Consider the following 22128-nt stretch of genomic DNA (forward strand, 5'->3'; position numbering starts at 1 on the left):
TCTGTCACCAGGAAACTCAATATCCAACCAGCCACAGTACATTGTAGGGGACATTGTGTTGAGCACTATCATACCTTTAGAGCAGGGGTCTCAAACACAAGGCCCATGGACCATATAAGGTCCTTGAGGCTATCATCTGCAGTCCATGGATGTGGTGGGATTCAGTCTTTCCCCCACAATTCTGCCAAATACAGATTTACAGCCAGATTTCAGAACCGGGGAGAAGAACCACGACCCTGTTCTAAAACTGACATCATTATTCCGAATGTGACCGCTAAAGCCTGTGACTTCACCTACCAGGCCAGAAGAGGACCCTAAGGGTACGTTCACATGGCGGAAAATGAAGAGAAATTCCTTTTCATTTTCCACTGCCGGCATTTTCACCGCAGTTTAGCTGTGAAGGGATGCAGTACATCAGCATTCTCTTGCGCCATCCCGCAGAAGATTAAGCCCAGAAGAATGGGCCTAAACAGGAGGGAGTCTTGAGCAGTGAACTCTAAGGCTGAATCAGACACGGAATCCATGGCGACATCGAGCAGGGCACTTCTTTTTTCCATGTCCTGCTGTGATCTCTGCCTCCCATTGAAAACAATGGGAGGTGGATTCCAGAAGGAATCTGCCCCAGATTTGGGGGTGAAATCCGTCCCCAAATTCACAGCAAATTCCTCCATGTGAACACAGCCTAAGGGCCCCTTCACATGGCGTAAGCGCGCTGCTCATTTAGACCCGTACACGCGAGCGCTTCAAAACACATCCCATTCACTACAATGGGAACACGCGTAAAGCCAGGAAAGGTGAGCAACCATTTATTATGTTACTCTACTGTCAATTATTATACTCTGGGACCTAAAGAGAAAATATAATAATAACACTTCCATTTCGTCATGAAGAAAATTGTCCTGAAACAAACCTTTGGACTGAACCATCCGAACCTGAAATGAAAAGTCTTTTGAGGTTCTCCCATCTTTAGACACAACCATTTTAGGGCCCCTTCACACGGCGTAAGCGCGCCGCTCAATTAGACACGTATACATGTGTCCAAGCATGGCGCTTCAAAACAGAGCCCATTGATTTCAATGAGAAGCGCGCGTATATTCCGATATACGCGTGCTTCCCATTGAAATCAATGGGCTCTGTTTTGAAGCGCCGCGCTTGGACACGTGTATACATGTCTAAATGAGCGGCGCGCTTACGCCGTGTGAAGGGGCCCTTACTCTACAAATATGTCCTGCAAAGTGAGAATTTCTGCAGAAAATGTGATTCTTGATGGATGAATTTTTCCTAAAGGTATGTCCATATGGTCAGCGTTGCACCCCCATGAGGCGACCTGAAGCGACCGCTTCAGGCGGCGCTATGCCAGGGCCCCGGGGGAGGGCGGCATTTTTGCTTACCTAGCACCGAGCGGCCTCCCCTCATGCTCAGGTTCACCCCTGCATATGAGGTAAATAATTTGTAGTTTTTACAGTAAGGGTGCATGCACACTACGTAACGCCGGGCGTGTATGAGAGCCGTACACGCCGGCGTTACAGCAGGGCTGCCGAGCACTTCCCATTCACTTCAATGGGAGCGCTCGTAAACGCCGCTGTTACGAGCGCTCCCATTGAAGTGAATGGGAAGTGTTCGGCAGTCTGCCGTAATGCCGGCATGTACGGCTCTCATACACGCCCGGCGTTACGTAGTCTGCATGCACCCTGACAGTAAAATGGATTTGATTTTTACAAAAAATTCCGTTTTTTTTTCTTCTGGACATTCATCACGGATTTCTCATCCTTTAATGAGGGGGGGGGGGGGGGGGAGGTGAATCCTGTTGTGAATATGTAGCAAAATTCATGAAAATGTGCAGGATTACAACAGATTCTGCCACAAATACACAGAGAAATCTGCAAATGATTGTTAAAATGATGTCCCATGGGTTTGGGGACATACCTTTAGATTCAGACATGCCTTTTATCGTGCAAGAGAAAGACACGTATAATTGTCTGTATAATATGACACAAATTTTGACCTTATACAACAATATTAACAAACATGGTTGAAGGATAAATGAGCCATCTACAATGTAACATTGCTATCTTTGGGGAGTGACAAATCCATCAAAGAAGTTCTAAATCTGCAGAAACTTAAAGAGGACCTTTCACCATATCTGGGCACAGGCAGTGTTATATACTGCCAGAAAGCTGACAGTGCGCTGAATTCAGCGCACTGTCGGCTTTCCCGATCTGTGCCCGGTGTGAAGAGCTTACGGCCCGGTACCGTAGCTCTTCTATGGTCAGAAGGGCGTTTCTGACCATTAGCCAGAGACGTCCTTCTGCCTCGCGGCGCCAATCGCGCTGTGCTGTGGAGCCGGGAGGAACGCCCCCTCCCTCTGCTCACACAGCTTGTCCATAGACGAGTATTATCAAGAGGGGAGAGGGGGGCGTTCCTCCCGGCTCCACAGCACAGCGAGATAGGCGCCGCGAGGCAGAAGGACGTCTCTGGCTAATGGTCAGAAACGCCCTTCTGACTGTAAAGTGCTACGGTACCGGGACCGATAGTGCTTTACACCGGGCACGGATCGGGAAAGCCGACAGTCAGCTTTCTGGCAGTATATAACACTGCATGTGCCCAGATATGGTGAAAGGTCCTCTTTAAGTGTGAGGATATGTGGGGAAAAAAATCTTCAAGGGAGAATCTAAAAAAATCTATATATCTGGGCTGGCGTTGAGCTGGTATTGCATTGTAAAAAGCAGAACAACAGGAATTCCTCTTGTAGAATATAAATTCATTTCACCAAGAAACATCCAGTTTATGTGAATGATATCTGACGGATATCTTACAGAACCAAAAATGTGCGGAGTGCAGAGAGTGACATACAAATATTAACGAGAAGCCGTAACACATAAAGTATAATCTATAAAAGTGATATAGTACTATCCATATACCATAATTCACACCCAAAGTCGTTGATCCAGGGTTTTTATACTGACTGCCAGATTGGACTCGGGAAGGATTTTTTTCCCCTGAAATAGGGCAATTGGCACGAGCCTCATGGGGATTTTGCCTTCCCCTGGATCAACACTGTAGGGATTGTAGGGTTATAGGTTGGACTTGATGGACTGATGTCTTCATCCAACCTCATCTACTATGTAACTATGTAACTATGATACAGTTTTCAGAGAACCCAAACACTAGTCAAGACATAAATAAAATACACAAATAAACACACAAATAAATACAATGTATCATACCTGACTAGAGATGAGCGAATAGTATTCAATCAAATACATCGTTCCAGTAGGAATGCGTGTAAGTGGCTGAACACCAAGAGGTCAATTGCAGTGAATATTCACTGCGCTTAACCCCTTGGTGTTCGGCCGCTTACACGCATTCCTACCGGAGCGATGTATTCAATCGAATACTATTCGCTCATCTCTATACCTGACCTATTGGGTCACAATTCACATTGACAAGTAACATTTTCTCATCAGCATCAGGCTAATACCCCGTGTATGGGTGTATGGTACTGCACGATTATTCTGGTGAGAAATATACTCTTTATAACGGGTTTGTAAAAATGGGCTCCATCAAATGGAATGAGCAGAAATGTACTTTAATATCTCCATTCCATTAATGTCACGCAGTCCGCATGCGGCACGTCTGCTGATAGTTGTACATGACTCTGCTTTTCCTTGCATTGACTAAGCGCTGCACCAAATGTTTGCCCCTTGTGACCGCTCATCAAGGCGCAGCGCTCCTTATACACGAAATATGTTAATCTTTGTCCTAATCTTGCTCTATCACTGCCGAACCACTGAGATAAAAATTACACAGGCAGTATTTTAATCTGCTGTATAAAGCAGTCCCGTCAGACTCAGACTAATCCACCGTATTATCACTGGAAAAAACATAGAACGCCTTAACTATTCAATCCCTGGAGGCTTGTCGCAGGAAAAACTCGCTATAGGTGAAGGTTTAGTTTTCACTTTCTAAACGTAGAAGTTCTTATTCTGTTTTCTGTATATGATTTTAGGCTTCGACAGTGGCATAACTAGGAACGGCAGGGCCCCGTGGCAAACTTTTGACATGGGCCCCCTGACCGACGCTCACCAAAGACCCCGACCGCCCCCCGCAATCCTGGGCTCTCTAGTGGCCACTGCACACAGTATTATGTCCCATAGTGGCCCCTGCACACAGTATTATCCCCCATAGTGGCCACTGCACACAGTATTATGTCCCATAGTGGCTCCTGCACACAGTATTATCCCCCATAGTGGCCCCTGCACACAGTATTATCCCCCATAGTGGCCCCTGCACACAATATTATCCCCAATAGTGGCCCCTGCACACAGTATTATCCCCCATAGTGGCCACTGCACACAGTATTATGCCCCATAGTGGCCCCTGCACACAGTATTATGTCCCATAGTGGCCCCTGCACACAGTGTTATGCCCCATAGTGGCCCCTGCACACAGTATTATCCCCCATAGTGGCCACTGCACACAGTATTATCCCCCATAGTGGCCACTGCACACAGTATTATGTCCCTATAGTGGCCCCTGCACACAGTATTATGTCCCATAGTGGCCCCTGCACACAGTATTATGTCCCATAGTGGCCCCTGCACACAGTGTTATCCCCCATAGTGGCCCCTGCACACAGTATTATCCCCCATAGTGGCCCCTGCACACAGTATTATGCCCCATAGTGGCTCCTGCACACAGTATTATGTCCCATAGTAACCCCTGTACACAGTATTATGCCCCATAGTCGCCCCTGCACACACTATTATGCCCCACTGTGGACACCCATGAACAATTATTATACTCTGGGGTCCAGACCCCAGAGTATAATAATCGAAGACTGAAGGGGGGTACCAACACAAAAAACAATGTTACTTACCTATTCCCGGGTCCGCTGCAGTCCTTGTTGGTGTCGGCCATCTTCAATGACATTTAGGACGTCACTTGACCCAGGACGCAGGCCCCAATCATGTGATATCAGGGAGAGTCACAGAAATAGGCCCGAATCTGCCCGGGGAGGTAAGTAACAGTGTTTTTTATGTTCCTTTACCTCCCCTGGACCGCCGATCATTATACTTGGGGGTCTGAAAAGCCCCTGAGTATAATAATAGTGTTTATGAGGCCCGTGGCGTTACTTACCAATCCTGGCAGTGGTTTTGGGCCCTGTGGCAGCCGCTACCCCTGCTATCCCGGTAGTTATGCCACTGGGCTGCGCCATTTTGCCGTAGGAGACTGTAGGTATAGGGATGACCTTGTTGTGTTATGGGCATGCTCTGTGACCTGTGCAGAGGTCACTGTTGAGGGAGGCAGAGTACTGTAGATAAACTGTGACCATCCCTTATTATGGAATCTGTGTTATCTCTCTATATATATATGGCCTTATTCACACAACAGTAAATAACAGCCATGTGGCGGACGTTTTTGAATGGCAGCCACATTGTTGTTTTAATATCCATGAATTTCTATGAGTCTATTCATATGTCTGTTTTTTTGATGGATTGTTTTTCTGACATTCTCTATCTCTGTCTGCTTTAGCAGACATAAAATATAGCCATGTGAATAGAGCCATAGTCAATGCATGGTTAGGTCCGTGAAAATGGCACTACCAGAAAACACGGTCATGCCCACATATCCCAAACAGCTTTTTCTGTATCGGATTAAGATCATAATTTTATTCTTAGGTAGAAGATTTTATGCTGATTAATTTTATAACATATATATTTATAGCAATTGGAGCTCAACTTTTCTGTTGCAGAACTCCAAATCCACTGTTTTCTGTCATAAAGCCCTAAAGTTAAATAATAAAATGATGTCTGGGTTAATCTCTGGCTTTGCTTCACCAACGGCTCTTTTCCTATTTACATATAGGTACAAAACTGTCAACTGGAACATGGTGTGCAGGAAGAAGCTGAGAGTTACCCAGCCAGAACATATTCTGTTTGCCCCCTGGTGTTTAAAACCGTATTCTTTGTAATGATGAAGCATGTCAGTATTTAAAGGCATCCTATCATTAGAATCCCTTTTTTTCTAACTAACACATAGGAATAGCCTTAAGAAAGACTATTCTTCCCCTACCTTTAGATGTCTTCTCCGCGCTGCCGTTCGGTAGATATTCCATTTTCCTTTGTTATGCAAATGAGTTCTCTTGCAGCACTGGGGGTGGGCCCCAGCACTCAAACAGCCTCTACATGTCGTCTTCCAGCCTGGCTTTCAATCTTCTATGTATGCGCAATCGTGAGCTCTTGTAGTAAGCGGCCACAAAAAAAAATGGCCGCGTGCAGGTGCAGTCAGCTCTGCCCGAGGCCCGCTGACAGAGCCAATTGCGCATGCGTAGAAGATTGAAAGCCAGGCCGGAAGACGACACGTGGAGGCCGATTCCTGAAGATGGAGGCGGCGCTGGAGAGTTCTCTCACAGCATTGGGGACACAAGGGCTGCAAGAGAACTCATTTGCATAAAGACGGAAAACTGAATATCTACTGAATGGTGGAGCGGAGAAGACATCTAAAGGTAGGAGAAGAATGGCCTTTCTTAAGGCTATTCCTACGTGTTACTTAGAAAAAAAGGGATTCTAATGATAGGATCCCTTTAAGGTGCCTGAGTAGCTGCTTGATAGCTCATTCTGTGACTGTTATCTCTGTTGTTCTGACTGTTCACATACACTCATTTAAAGGGATTCTATCATAAAAATGTTATTTTTTTCTGAATAACACATAGCAATAGCCTTAAGAAAGGCTATTTTTCTCCTACCTTTAGATATCTTTTCTGCGCCGCCGTTCAGTAGAAATCACGATTTTCTTTGGTATGCAAATGAGTCCTCTCGTAGCACTGGGGGGTGGTCTAAGGCCCGATGGCAGAGCCGACTGTGCATGCGTAGGGGTTTGAAATTTCTCTCGCAGCATTGGGGACGCCGCCAGTGCTGCAAGAGAACTAATTTGCATACTAAAGAAAACTGGGATTTCTACCGAACAGAGGCACAGAGAAGACATATAAAGGTAGGAGAAGAATAGCCTTTCGTAAGGCTATTCCTACGTGTCTGAAAAAATAGCATTTTAATGATATGATCCCTTTAAGATGAAATTTTAAACTGATAAGAATCAGCTTAGGCTAGTCTGAGGACCCAAATAACAGAGAAGCCATGTGCTAAAACAGCAGTTACCCGTGGACACCCGCGGATCCCATAGACTATAATTTTTATACCGAGGATGGCAGAGAGAAAAATCCTCCATGCAGGATACAATATAGTCTTTAAGAACGCCCCCGCCCAGTTGTATACTGAACTTTTTTGACACTTTGTAATTTATGTATATATTCTTCTGCAGTATTGCAGGTAGCATTAGGAGCTGTATTATAGTATAGAGAAATATTACTGGAAAATAATGTAAAATTCTAATAATAATAATAATATGAGCAAAGTGTCTAACTGAAATGACAACCCCTGAAGCAACAGTAGAGGGATTAGAAAGCCCTACTGACACTTGCAAGTAAAAAAAAAAAAAAAGCAAAACGAAAAAAAAATTGCAAATTTGCTAATTATTTTATTTAAAAATATCTTGCTGTTATATAGTTCCTATGCAGTCTCCATGGTAACAGACAACAAGCAAGTCCTTGGTAGTCTGATTCTTTAGTCTTGCTACCCTCTATCTTTCCTCTGCTTCTTGCTCACATGAATCTGCCAGATTATCACAAAGCTGGAGATAGATGGCAGAGAATGGAGACTTGTAGGCCTGCACAGCAGTAACGTAGGGCTACATAGATGGAGAATATTACTAATGTATTTGATCTTTTTGTTTTACATGTTCATTAGTTTCACCTGGTCTATGTTGATGCACTAACACTTCTCTAGTGGCATAACTATATGACATAGCTCCCAACCATCCCAAAATTTAATGAGAAAGTTCCGATTTTAGGCTCCAGTTCTGCAGTCCCACACAGCTCCCTGCATGTCCTGCTCTGTCCCTGAAGTGTTTTACTTTCCCCTGATCACCCTCCTCTCTTATAACAGATAAAAGGCTCTGGTGATCGGGGGAAAGCTTCACTACTGTACAATGACCTTGTGTGACACCACACAGTCACGTGACTAGGTGGGCATGTCAGTGTCCCGTGCAGTCAAGAGATGGAGAGATGTGTGATCTAAGGTACTGAGAGGGGAGGGGGGGATGTGAGATGCAGGGTGTGGTGTGGCATAGCATGAGACTGGTGGCAGATGAAGGGGGCACTTAAACTGGGGGGACATTAAACTGGAGGGGGGCATTAAACCATGGGAGTAGCTGAAGGGGGACCTGTATGCCTCTAGTTGCCCCCAATTTAATGTCACCTTCCAGCTACCCCTACGGTTTAATGTATGCTTTTAGATGCCCAAGTATATTGGCCCCCTCTAGTTGCCCCCAGTTTAATGTCCCACTTCATCTGCCATTAATTTATTTTCCCCCTCCAACTACCCCCGCAGTTTAATGTCCCCTCTAGTTTCCCCCAGTTTAAACTGGGGCATGAGGAGAGGGACTTATTACTGTGGGGCAGTTGGAAAGGAACATTATAATGTGGGGACATATAACGTACGGGTGACTGTAGGAGGATTATACTGTGTAGGGCCACACAGATATCAAAAATACTAAACAAGAAATTACAACTAACTCCTGAAATGGTTTTATTGTCTAAGCCTTCTCCTCAGTACTCCCCTTCTAAGGTGAATCTAGCTACCCATTTAATTGCAGCTGCAAATTCGCTGATCCCCCTTTTCTGGCTCCAACCATCACCTCCAACGCTACAGCTATGGCGTGAGAAGGTTCACCAAATTGCCAGGTACGAAGAACTGGACAGCTGGCAACTTCGTACTCGAGATTCATATCTGAAAGTCTGGTCACCCTGGTGGACATTCCCTACATTGTCATGTGACCAATAGATGACTGGATACTTTTCCTCTTATTCTTTTTTCTTTCTGCTATATCCTTTTTCTCTCGTCTGATACTCCCCCTACAACTCAGTTTTAAGTTGTCATCCAATGTTTCCCTCCTCCTTTCCCTTCCCCATCCCTTAACGAGCTTATTCTTTGCTAGGAAGTAGATACTTTATAATACTTCAGCGTCTTCAATTTTATTAAGCCTCCTTATATGCACATGTATTTGATTGCTGTACTGTATTTCTCAAATATTACTATTGGACTGCTCGAGCTCCAATGTACTATGTTACATTTGTTATTTTATCACTTTATTCCCTATCTTGTTCTTAACTTTGAACCTGTTGTAAAAATTTGTAAAAATATTCAATAAAATCAGAATTTAAAACAAAACAAAACTGTGTAGGGAACATGAAAAATGAATAAGAATGGGCAGAGTCAACATAAAAGTGGGTGGGGCTAAATTTGCCACAGCGTACTATGCGCACCTCACATTTTGTCCCTCTTTCTGTTCTTCAAAAGTTGTGAGGTATGATATGATGTGATCCAAAATGAAGTAGACATTCTGAATAGAAATAAGTGTATTTATCTATCTACTGTAACATTAAAGGGGTATTCCTATCACAAGGATCATATTCAGCACTTGTAGCTTAAGCTAACTGAAGTGTTTGACCCCAATACATTGCTTTATCTATCTTGCTCCATCTGCCATATATAGCTAAATCTCTATCCTCAGTGTTTACAGTTGGTTGCCTAGGTTACAGACCACATCTCTGGTCAGGCTGATGACTCAGGCCCAGCTCCTGGCCATCTACTGTATAGTTTCTTCTTTCTCTGCATAATGTTTTCAGTTGCTGAGACTTTATAAATACTAGAAAAGTTCCTTGATTAGTCTTTCTGTTATTTATATCCAGAGATAACTGTTTACACAAGCACAAGCATGTTGTTGCACTGTGCTGAAAAACAAGAAAGGGAAGAGGAGACAGGAGAGTAGCTGAAATCCTGAGATGGGAAAAAACCATAAGGCCGGGGTCAGAAATGCCGCAATCTGCCCGTGGTGGAAACACTGGTACGGACACGTCGCGACCATCATGGTTTTGTTAATCGCAGCATGTCAATTATACCTATGGAAATTTCTCTATAGGTATAATTGTAACAGAAAATCCATGGAGGAAGACTCTGCAACTAGACTCTTTCTAAAGTGCTGCAGGAAGAAGCGTGATGCGTTACCACCACAGTTTTTCCTGTAGCGCTTTATTGCTACGGGAGGTCCCATGGGGCCTTAGCCTTAAGAAGGTTGCTTTATGAAGAGTACCTTTTTTCTAAAGTGAACCACCCCAGCAATCATCTGACACTCTGACTAACCACACAGTTATCCTGCAGCGGCCACTGCTGGTGAAATGCAGTATTACATGCCGGTAGTTTATATGAATAGCTAAAAATATTGTAGCAAGTAAAATAAAGCCAAGCAAAGGGTGCACAAGGGAACAGTGAGGATTTAGCCCTGCGATGGCTGTATATGCAGTTGATTTATGGAATCTGGATAACCCCTCTGTTAATAAATCTCCCCCTATGAGGTCCATGTGCCTTTATGAGAAATATTAACAGGCAGTCCCTTTAACACTTAAGATTATTGTCAGATACAAAAATATCTACGGAATTTCACATCTGCATTCTGTAAAGTGCGACGATCCATTTTCTCTATAATTCTATTATAAGTTTACTCTCTGGTAAATTAACATAATTCCTTTCACAACCGCTCAGTGAACATCATTGGATTCATCTAATTATCTTAATTAAAATATATTCTGATTTCCTAGCAACAAAATTGAAAGGCATTAGCAAAGCTTTGGTTTTTTTCCAGCTTTACAAAATTAAATGCTGTCAAAGAAAGCACGTGCCGAGCGCAGCGAGCTGTAATACCGCACATCATACATACTATGCTGATCTCAGCAGAAATGCCTTACCTGGTCCGATGCAAAAAGATGCAATTACACTCAGAATGCAGACGATGCTAATGTAAGGGACCCATGGAGCACGGTCCTGTGTTTACAATGATAAAAATACAAGAGATCGCATATTAAACTACAGCAAATAGTCCACTAAAATTCTGTTCATTTAGCACTTGCCATTGAATAAGGCATAGAATGCAGCACTTCTGGGTGGAACTCTGAAATGGTTTATTATATAACAAAAATACAATCTATGACCCACTTTACTGTTCTGGGCAGGGGGTGTAGCTAAAGGCTCACGGGTCCAAGAATAAAAAGCTTAGCTTAGTGTCAGGATCTGAATTGTTATAATATGGTTGAGTGTTTTTGGTGGTGTTCGCCTGGGGATTTGAGCCGGTGTCCTGTGGTTCATTGGTTGGTTCTCTTGCCACTGAGCTGTTTGGTCAATGGTTGTGTATCAGGTGTGTGTAATTGTCAACCTATCAGGTCTTTCCGGGGTCTGTATTAGGCTGACTGCTGGCTCCAGTCCTTGCTGGTTTTCGTGGTTACCATCTAGGATTCTTGGCCCAGTCTTAAAGGAGAGTTTATTTGGAGTTGTACAGTTTCTGGAGCTTAGTTAGAAGTGGCGTGAGTTTTGTCCTGTGTGAGTGTCTGTTTTACCCTCAAACATTCCTACTCAACCCCTGTCCTGCATTTCTTGCTGCCTGTCACTGGTATTAGTGAGTTTCTGTTTTGGATTTCAGGTTTGTTTTGCCCCTGTCCTGTGATACCCTTTCCTCACTACTCCACTCTTCCTCTCCTCAATTCCTGTTGTGTGTTTATGGTAGTGGTGCGCCTGTTAGTTCTCCAGCATGTCTCATCCTAGTTGTTACTGTTTGCAACTGTAATTATCCTTTCGCTAGGGGTGACCGCCTTTAGTTTCCCAGTTCCTAGCCTTTTTCAGATCTCATCCTAACTGTCTGCAGGTTTTCATGTTTAGAGAGACAGTAGTTGTCGGGGCCGAGCTTAGCTCAGGAACAGCTGACCAACACCCTCAGGCATGGCCCAGTCAGCCGTCGTAGTGCTGGGGACAGCTTTTCTACCCAGTTTCCATAGTAGTGCTAGCACCATTCAGTACCACGGTACCCCCTCCCTGTTTTACTAGCTAGCCTGCAGACTACTAGCCCTACCTAACTAACTAACTCAGCCCACCACCCCATCATCCTGTCCTAGAGATCACTTTTTTCTTCTGTGCCACCAGCTCCTTCTCTTGACTTCTACCAGCGCCTGCACTCCGGAAGTGACGTTTCGTGTCCAGAAGATGAGGTCATGAATGCAGGTAAGTATGATGGGCTGGGGGAGGCCAGCATTGGAGACATTCCCAAAATCAGAAAATGTGCCTGAGGCGGCCACATGACTGCACTGGCGATCTGAGTAAATATACATCTTTTATAAAGCATGTAAGTTAGAAGTTAGGCAGCGGGAGAGTGATTAGTTTACTGTAAATTATCATTTTATCCCAGACAACCCCTTTAATATATTGCTCATATACAGTACAATGTGCAGGAATAGCTGGATGTTACAATTGACCAATATTGTAAAACAAATATTGTAAAAAAAAATCCATCCTATAGCATTTTTGTTACTCTAATAATGTATCCAGTAAATTCTTACCTGGAAAGTCAGCGATATAGTAAGTATTCCGAAAAACACCGCCATTAACCCAAAACCACCGATCAGCAGAATCCTTCTTCCAAGTTTTTCAACCGTCATTCCCTGGAGAAATATAAAACGAATACATAAAAGGATTAATGTGGTTACATGTTGAGTTAAACACACCATCTAACCCTATATATATAAATGACATGTAAATGACAAGGCTTCACAACTGTTATGAATTTATGTTCATATACTACATTAAACTGCTCTTGACAGCAGCGTATCTCAGTTAATTGGAGGTTGCTGATAAGGTCTGGTCTGTTATCTCTCTATGTAAACACACAGATAGCACTGAGTCAATTGAGTACAAGCATTTGCATATTATCTGATATGTTCCAGGGAGTGCTGACACACTGGATGGGAAAACACCTTTAATCCAAATTGGCAGTTTGCCAATTTTAAACATGCTGCAAAACAGAGTCAACAGAGTTTTCCTCAAGTGGAGCTGAGGGAGATCATCAACACCAACAACACGCTCATTATATGGCGTCCCAGCAAGCTAATTAATAGTTGTTTTTTTTTTATTTGGCTGCAATAATAGCTATTAGTGATGAGTGTTTCGATGCATTTAACCCCTTAGTGTTCGGCCGATTACACGCATTCCTATGCCGGTGAGGTATTCAATCGAATACTACTCGCTCATCACTAATAGCTATTATTGCAGGCAAATAAAAAAAATATTAATTTATGCTACATGAACCCAGACAAGGATGAGTAGTTTTCATGAAGTACACAACTAAATTTTATGGAGAAAAGAACAATAATTCTGGAATCCCGTGTTTGTTACAAATTACTGAGGTGTGAATGAATTCATTGACAGTGTACTAGAAAACAGCCGAAAAAGAAAATATTGGAGAAATGTGTTTAATAGAATGAAAATTAGTGAGAAAAATCCTCCATATGCAGGGCAATGTATGGCACAACACATACGATTAGGAGTCAGTCCTTAGAGGGTGTTATTCTCTAGACTGTTACAACAGCCCACCATGGTCAGCCTACACAATATACTTGTAGTAAATCACTAGTTACAATGATATTGTGGTCTTGTACTGTAGAACTAATGGCCATAGAATATATACAGTAGAATATTCTGATATGTCCTTCCTCACCTTTTCTCTTGCCTGGACATGTCCAGATACTCTGTTTTCCCCAAAATAAGACAGTGTCTTATATTAATTGCATTTATTGCGGAACAAAAAAAATTTAACATTCCTGCGTGCACTAATACGCCCCATAGTGGCCGCTGCACACAGTATTATGCCCCATAGTGGTCCCTGCACACAGTACATACCTCCCAACTTTTGAAGAACAGAAAGAGGGACTAAATGTGTGGCGCACACAGTATGCCACGGCAAATTTAGCTTCACCCACTTCTATGTTGACTACGCCCATTCTCATTCATTTTTAATGTGCCCCCACACAGTATAATCCTCCTACAGTCACCCATAAATTATATGTCCCCCCCCCCTCCATCTCTCCCCCAGTTTCATGTCCCCCCCCCTCCATCTCTGGCCCCAGTTTCATGCCCCCCCCCCCTCCATCTTTGCCCACAATTTCATGTCCCCCCTATCTCTGCCTACAGTTTCATGTCCCCCCATCTCTGCCTACAGATTCATGTTCCCCATCTCTACCCACAGTTTCATGTCCCCCATCTCTGCCCACCGTTTCATGTTCCCCCATCTCTGCCCACAGTTTCATGTCCCCCAATCTCTGCCTACAGTTTCATGTCTCCCCCATCTCTGCCTACAGTTTCACGTCCCCCATCTCTGCCTACAGTTTCATGACCCCACCTCCATCTCTGCCTACAGTTTCATGTCCCCCATCTCTGCCTACAGTTTCATGTCCCCCATCTCTGCCTACAGTTTCATGATCCCACCTCCATCTCTGCCCCAGTTTCATGTTGTTCTTCCCTCTCCTTCATCTGCCCCTCGTTTCATGGGCCCCCTTCATGTCCCCCCATCTCTGCCTACATTTTCAAGATTTTAGTAAAAAGCTTTAAATCAGTGTTCAGTAAGGCAATAGGACGAAAGTTAGAACACTCCTGGTGGTCCTTGTGCGGTTTAGGGACCAAAGTGATGTATGAGTGAAGCATGGACTGGGCAATGGGGGCACCCTCTAGGAAGGAGTTAAAAAGGCGGCAAAGGTGAGGATGAAGGTCAGCACAGAACGTTTTATAATACAAATTTGTAAAACCATCAGGCCCTGGAGCTTTGCCATTTGGTAGGCTCTTAAGGGTGGTACTAAGTTCATCCTCTGTAATAGGTGCATTAAGGGAAGAAAGAGCAGAGGGAGGAAGTTTGGGTAGGGTACAGGACTCCAAGTAGGAGTGCAGGGTCGAGTCCCGAGATCCCGGGTCCGCCCCAGTGCAGGGAGGGAGATAATACAATTTTGTGTAACAGTCGTGGAACAAAGAGGCAATTGAGTCAGGGTGATGCTGTAAGACACCCTGGGGATCACGAATAGCATGGGGAACAGAGGAAGCCTGGCGAACCCGTAGGATCTTGGCTAGGAGGGAATGGGCCTTTTGTCTCTCTCGTAGTATCGCTGGCGACTGTACAGAAGAAGACGCTGAACATTTTGGATAGCCAGGTCCCTGAGGTCCGCCCTGGCCGCAACAAGACGGTGGAGGGTAGATATCAAGGGAGAGGCTGCTAAACGAGCCGACAATTCTCGAATGCGAGATGTTAAGGCCGCTTCTTTAGCTTTCCGGTCTCTTTTCTGTCTGGTAGCCAGAGCAATACAGTGACCTCTCATAACGGCCTTATGGGCTTCCCAGAGGGTAGATGCTGATGGGAACGAGTATACGTTATGGGAGAAGTATTCCCAGAGGTGGTTACGCAAGGTGTCACAAGAGACAGAAGAGTGGAGAAGAGATTCATTCAGCCTCCAGTGACACCGCTTGGTGGGGATAGAAGCAGGGGATAACAAAAGGAGGACGGGGGCATGGTCTGACTAGGAGATGGGGCCAATGTCAGCCTCGGACAATAATAATAATAATAGAGAGGCGAATGCCGGCAAGAGATAGATGCAGGTGCCGGGGCCTGAGACATCGCTGCACTCCTCTGCCCCGCATGAAGCCAGCAGCGGGAGGAGTGATGCTATTCCGCTCCTCCGTTCCCCCGCTGCAGGCTTCATGCAGGGCAGAGGAGCGCAGCGATGTCTCAGGCCCCAGCACCTGTGCTGGCGTCTATCCCTCGCCGGCATCCGCCTCTCTATTACAGCGGATGCCGGGTCAGTATCAGTGGCCCCTTCTCCCCCGGGTCCGGTCCCCACCGGCCCCGTACCTGTGAAGTTGCAGGCCGGCTCCTGCGCGGCGATATCGCAGGAGCCGACCTGTTTGGGTGACAGCCGGGAGCCTAATGAGGCTCCCAGGCCTGTCACTGCTATATATTAGTATTGCGGCTGGGTCTATGACCAGCCGTAATACTAATAGACAGAATGTCCCATAGACGGCAATACAGTTGTATTGCCGTCTATGGGACTTGCAATCAAGTGACCGCAGGCTCAAGCCCCCGGGGGGGAATAAAATAGTAAAAAAAAAAAAAAAAAAAAGCTTTAAAAATATATAATAAAAATATGAAATAAATAAAAGTTCTAAATCACCTCCTGTCCCTAGAATATATATATAAAAGTAGAAAATCATATGTCATAAACCACCGGGTTTTTTTTTCAATACAAGGTGATCTAAGCAATAGATATTCCCCAAAATGGTATAACTAAAAAGTACTTCTGGCCCCGCAAAAAAAAAATACTCTATGCGTCCCCGTACAGCTGCAGGGTCACCTGTCAATGTGGCCTTGCAGCTGTTGCAAAACTACAACTCCCATATATTAAATATTTTACCATTTTTTGCTTCAAAATTTTTTTTCCCCTATTTTCCTCCTCTAAAACCTAGGTGCGTCTTATAGTCCGAAAAATACGGTACCTTAGAAAACTTGTGGACCCCATAGACTATAATGGGGTCCATGTGGTTTCTGCTATGTGGAGAGAAAAGTACTGCTTGCAGCTCTTTTCTCTAGCATTTGTCATGCAGAGAGGGGAACGGAATCCCGAATGCAGATGTGAACCAGCAAGGAGAGCAGACTGCCATCTGGGTGTACCAACTGCCAACTTAGAACCAACGCACAATGCTAAATGTTATAAGTGTACCTCCATATGTTGATGCTGTTCAACTGTGTTCTACCTCAAGTAAAGTTGCAAATTACCCTGTTTCTGCATACCTTGTGTCTCCTGAGGATTATTCTTGCATGGCCAACATGGTTACTCCAACTCCCATTAGGCTCAGGACGGCTTACCACAATTAGGACATACCCCTGGGAAAACACTACTATCACCACCAGGAACCTTGCAGGCTCCTCAGCCCAGGAATTGGTCAAGTTCATATCCACCATGTCAAGTTCACGTACTACTACTCCCAGCCTCCGAGCTACCTGAGACAGGTATAGCAGAATTAACCTGACTTTCTGCACTGAAATAAATTCTCACAACCTCATATTTTTCCAATGACTTTTATTATTTCCTGGCAACTTATTCCACCGCAGAAAGTCAGGCTATCTCTGCTATATCTGCAGATGGTAAAGAGGGGAGACAGGTCCCGATTTTAAAGTAAAGTTTCTAAAGTTTGGTGAATAATAATAGGTTTCTCTTGCATTATTTACACATTATTGCTATTTTTTTTTTTTTTTTTCAAAAAACAAATCTTATATTAAAATACTGTTGCAAAAATGGAAGAACATCCTGTCTTCTGTAAACTGTATTCATAATGTGCTTATAATAGCTAGAAAATGCAGAGCAGGAATACGCACATGCAAGTAATACATATTCAGTATACACTGTGTACTTATTAGGATACACAATGGAGCAAAATAGAAGGCAGAAAGTTCTAGTTATTCATATGCCTGCTAAACACCACTGTGAGATACAATGGTATACATATATATGCATTATGAAAGAGTCATAAAACTATTGAGGGGTCAAGTTGACATGTCAGAGGCTATTGTCAATGAGGTATGGATGCTGAGATGCCCACCAGCCACTAAATAGAAGGGGCCGAAGCTCTCTTTGGGGAGGTAGGGTTACAGGTGTACGGACATACAGCCAAAAAGTCGCAAGTGCTTTGTATAGTGCCATACAGGTTCTCAGAAGGAGCCTGGCACTGCTTGGATACTCGCTATGAATAGGCACAGAATTGGTTTCCTGAAGCTAAAGTGGTAGCATATTTGGAGTACCGCTCTTGTGAATGTGGGCATTTCTGTGGTTCCCTGACAGTGCCAGGATTATGGGGGGCAGAGTTCTGGTTGTATTCAGATTTTGACTTGATGAGGTCCCTTTCCTACATAAATCAGTAAAACTATTAATGTCACATGGGAGTTGGGACATTGGGCAGTGGTGTAACTAAAGGTTCACAGGCCCTGGTGCAGAAGTTTAGCTGGGACCCCCGCTGCAACTTTTCACAATCTTCTGCACATTTTAGCAGCATTTAAATCTCTGTTTCCTTCTCTCTCTCTCTCTCTCTCTCTCTCTCTCTCTCTCTCTCTCTCTCTCTCTCTCTCTCTCTCTCTATATATATATGATATATCTTCATGATGCCTTGTTCATGACATATCTGTTCACACAAGCTTCCTATCACTCCCCTGTCACTGCCCCCCACATAATAATAAGGCTCCGTTCTATACTCCAGTCTCCTCACAACCCCTCTTTGATTATATGCTATAGAGCAACTGCTATTTTTGCCATTAAAGTGTTATTTTTCTCCTTTCTGACAGTGGAAGGCTGTGTATCATATATCTTCTCACTCCAGTGCCCTAGAGGGCAGAGGTCATAAATTTAGCATGCACAGACTGCCTGCCATCAAAGGAAATCCTTTTTCAATTTTCATTTTTTACTCTCCGCCTTCCAAAAGCCATAACTTTTTTTTTTTTTTTTCTGTGAACAAAACCACATGGGGCTTCACTTTTGCGGGACAAATTATGCTTTATAACTGTTCCATTAAATATTCCATACTATGTACTGGGGAGCTGGAGAAAAAACTCAGAATGGGTGGAATTCAATGTGATAACAAATTCATATAGTTTTGATTAAGTTTTAAATCCAAATATTTGAAAAAAAATATTTTCTGTATACGTGGATTCATAAGGCATCTTATTGGTGGAGCCAGATGTGCTTTTTATTCATACCTTTTTGGGGAATGTCCGATATTTTTATTGATTTTTATTTAAATATTTTTGGAGGCGAAAGGGCAAAAACATGACGGTTAGGTTCTTTTTATTTTTTCCCCACTACGGTGTTCACTGAATGGGAAACATATTTTGATGAGTTGTTACATTTTGAGACTTGGAGATACCTAATGTGCTCATATTTTACGGTGTTTATTTTTAGGGAGATTAATAGAATTTTTAGGTCTTTTTGATTTTTTTTTTTTAAATTTTTACTGTTATTTTAAAACCTTAGGGGTCTTGAACCCTTGTGGGTCTGATTACTAATACAATACACGGCAATGTGATCCCAGCAAATATGGTGGCACCCATGTGCCACTGGTAAAATGGTACATCAGCCAAGTTTGACCGAAGCGGCTGTAGGATTAGTGCCTGTAACCAGCGCCCACTTTACTACCGGGTTCCCACTGTACAGTAATAAAAAGAAGCTTAATCAACCTTAGTGTGTTGAGGGTGACCTCAGGCCCCCTTGGTCTCTGGGCCAGATATCAGCTGAGACCACTGCGATTCTTATAGTTATGCCAGTGATTCCTGTGCATCATGAATCTTATCACTACAGTGCACCAGAGTGCACAGATATTTAAAAAAAAAAAAGTCAGAAAGATCAAAGTTTATCGAACCCAAGTATGTTGAGAATGACCTATGAGCTGCCTTGGATTTTGTGCCCGATCGCAGCTGACCCCTCATTGTTTTCAATGGGAGTCAGATATTGAAGCAGGATACTGAAAACATAAAGCATCCTACCAGTGGCGTAACTAGGAATGGCAGGGCCCTGTGGTGAACTTTTGACATGGGCCTCCCCCCCAACCGACTCCGAAGACCTCGACCGACCCCTCCTCCGCACTCTATTATGTCCCTTAGTAGCCCCTGCACACAGTATTATACCCCATAGTGGCCCCTGCACACAGTATTATGTCCCTAAGTGGCCCCTGCACACAGTATCATCCGCAATAGTAGCCCCTGCACACAGTATTATACCCCATAGTGGCCCCTGCACACAGTATTATGTCCCTTAGTGGCCCCTGCACACAGTATCATCCCCAATAGTGGCCCCTGTACACAGTATTATGCCCCATAGTGGACACCCATAAACAATTATTATACTCTGGGGTCTTTTCAGATCACAGAGTATAATAATCGGAGACCCGGGGGAATAAAAACATAAAAAATTACTGTTTCTTACCTGTCCCCCGGCTCCTATGCTGTCTTCTTCGCTGCCGTCCTTCTTCTATGACGTCGGACGTCACATGACCCGGGAAGAAGGCTGGGTTCATGTGACGTCAGAGACGTCAGACAAGTAGGAAGGAGGCCTGGCAGGATTGTGGAGAGGTAAGTAACACTGTTTTTTACATTCCCTTACCTCTCCCGGTCCGCCGATCATTATACTCGGGGGTCTGCAAAGACCCCCGAGTATAATGATAGTATTTGTGGGGACCATGGTGTCATTTACCAATTCCGGCCCAGCCAGGATTGGCAAGTAAATAGGGCCTGTAACGGCCTATTTTAAAAAAAGAAAAGAAAAATGCAGCGGCTGTCACCTGGCCCCCTAATGTCCCGGGCCCTGTGGCAGCTGCCTCCACTGCCTCTGCGGTAGTTACGCGTCTGCGTCCTACACAATTTTGCCGTGTGTTCCGCGGTCTGAGACATGCAGCTGACCCTAGTCATCAGTGGAAATCTCTGCTTCAGCTTTTCAGCATAGGAGACCAGAGGCGTGATTTCGATTTTATAGTTACGACACTGAAAGTGGGATAAGCTCGTACAGATCTGTATCAGAGACAAAGGGGCTCTTCTATGTCCCTAAACTTGACATCTTATCATGGTAAAAGATCGCAATCTTGCTCAAGATCAGTTAGAATTTGTTGGTAGATGAACCCAAATATCCATATACATTCCAAAATACTTTGATTTAAAAAAAAATTGACAACAAAAATATACAACTAATGCAGAGAATCGAAAAGGTCACAGGCAACAGAAAACCAGATTATTTGCATATATGCCGTAAATGGAATGCCCAGTGGATTTGCTCACCTTTCTCTATGCCATATATCATCTAGCCTATTCCCCTGTCAGGCTAATGACTAGTTTAGGCTTCAGCATATTTGGGATGATGACTTTCCAAATTTTTCCTCTGCTGTACTATGATAAATGCCGCGTTCTTGATGTTATCACTCTAATTGGGAAGCTTAATAGCCATAAAGTGATGCGTAAGTCAAAAAGTTATAGTAACTTTGTCGTTTTCATAAGCACAGTAATAAATTACAGTACATGGCCTCTTCTCTTTATGCATGAGCTTAATACTGAGTACTGTCGTCTTTCTTATTACATCCCCTAATAGGTAAAGTGGGCAAACATTGTTTCCTCCATGAACATTCAGCTTGAATTTAAAGAGATATTCCCATGTCATGAGCATGGCTTGCCCGACCTGTAACTTGCCACCATTGTAAGGGACACATGGATGGTCAGCTCTCCACTCAGTGGTCATGAGACGGGTAGATCCTCATTCTCAAGGTAGGATCCACGTCTATCAGATATTACAGAATATCCTAATAATATGCCATAAATTGGGAATAGCCCTTTAACAAGAAGGGCATGTAAATGGAGAAGAAGAAAATATGACCGGATTGTGCATCTGATAGTTTTAAGGCAACCTGTTCCCGCTAGTCTTCCTTAAAAAAAAGTGTAAACAGGGTCCTAGTTTTAGAGGGTACTGAGATAACTCCTTGGTATAAGAATGTACACTACAGTGGAAAGAAGGTAATACTTTACTTATGTCAACTAACAGAATTAAGCGATTGAAGTGAAATCTAAATCACATCAATATTGGTGATATTGGACTTTTGGAGGAGAGTCCTGGAAATGATGATATGGTCCCTACAGAGCCCTGATCTACACATCATCCAGTCTGTCTGGGATTACATGAACAGATAGAAGGATTGGAGCAAGCCTACAACCACAGAAGATCTGTGCTTAGTTCTCCAAGATGTTGGGAACACGGAGGGTGTATTACATCTCCGACCAGGCATGGCCACTAAGGTTCTATTCTCCGCCTCATCATGTTCCACAGCACCATGCCATACAGTTATACACTGCATGATTCTGCTTTTCTGCAACATGTGGCTACAGCTTTAATTTAGTGTTGCAGTATTTGTACTGACCATCTATGCAAGATGTCAGTTGGTCACTGTTAGTATTGTACTTGTCTTGTATATTTTGTGTACTGTATGTAAGCCCTCACATATACAGCACCATGGAACTAATATAATAATGTAAAGCACCATGGAACTAATATAATAATATAAAGCACCATGGAACTACTATAATAATGTGCAGCACCATGGAATAAATATAATAATGCACAGGACCATAGAA

General features: G+C 43.7%; 1 protein-coding gene across 2 annotated transcripts in view; it reads right to left on the reverse strand.

The window, feature by feature from the left end:
- SLC2A9 (solute carrier family 2 member 9) overlaps positions 1–22128 on the reverse strand; it is a 220024-nt gene that overhangs the window by 76584 nt on the left and 121312 nt on the right. For both annotated transcript variants that reach the window (XM_075260760.1, XM_075260767.1), the window contains exons 10-11: positions 12500–12601; positions 10862–10937 (exon numbers count right to left, since the gene is read on the reverse strand). In XM_075260760.1, the coding sequence (XP_075116861.1) occupies positions 10862–10937; positions 12500–12601 (178 nt within the window). The remainder of the gene's footprint in view (positions 1–10861; positions 10938–12499; positions 12602–22128) is intronic.

The sequence above is a fragment of the Leptodactylus fuscus genome, chromosome 1, assembly GCF_031893055.1.
Source record: "Leptodactylus fuscus isolate aLepFus1 chromosome 1, aLepFus1.hap2, whole genome shotgun sequence".
Classification (NCBI taxonomy): Eukaryota; Metazoa; Chordata; class Amphibia; order Anura; family Leptodactylidae; genus Leptodactylus; species Leptodactylus fuscus.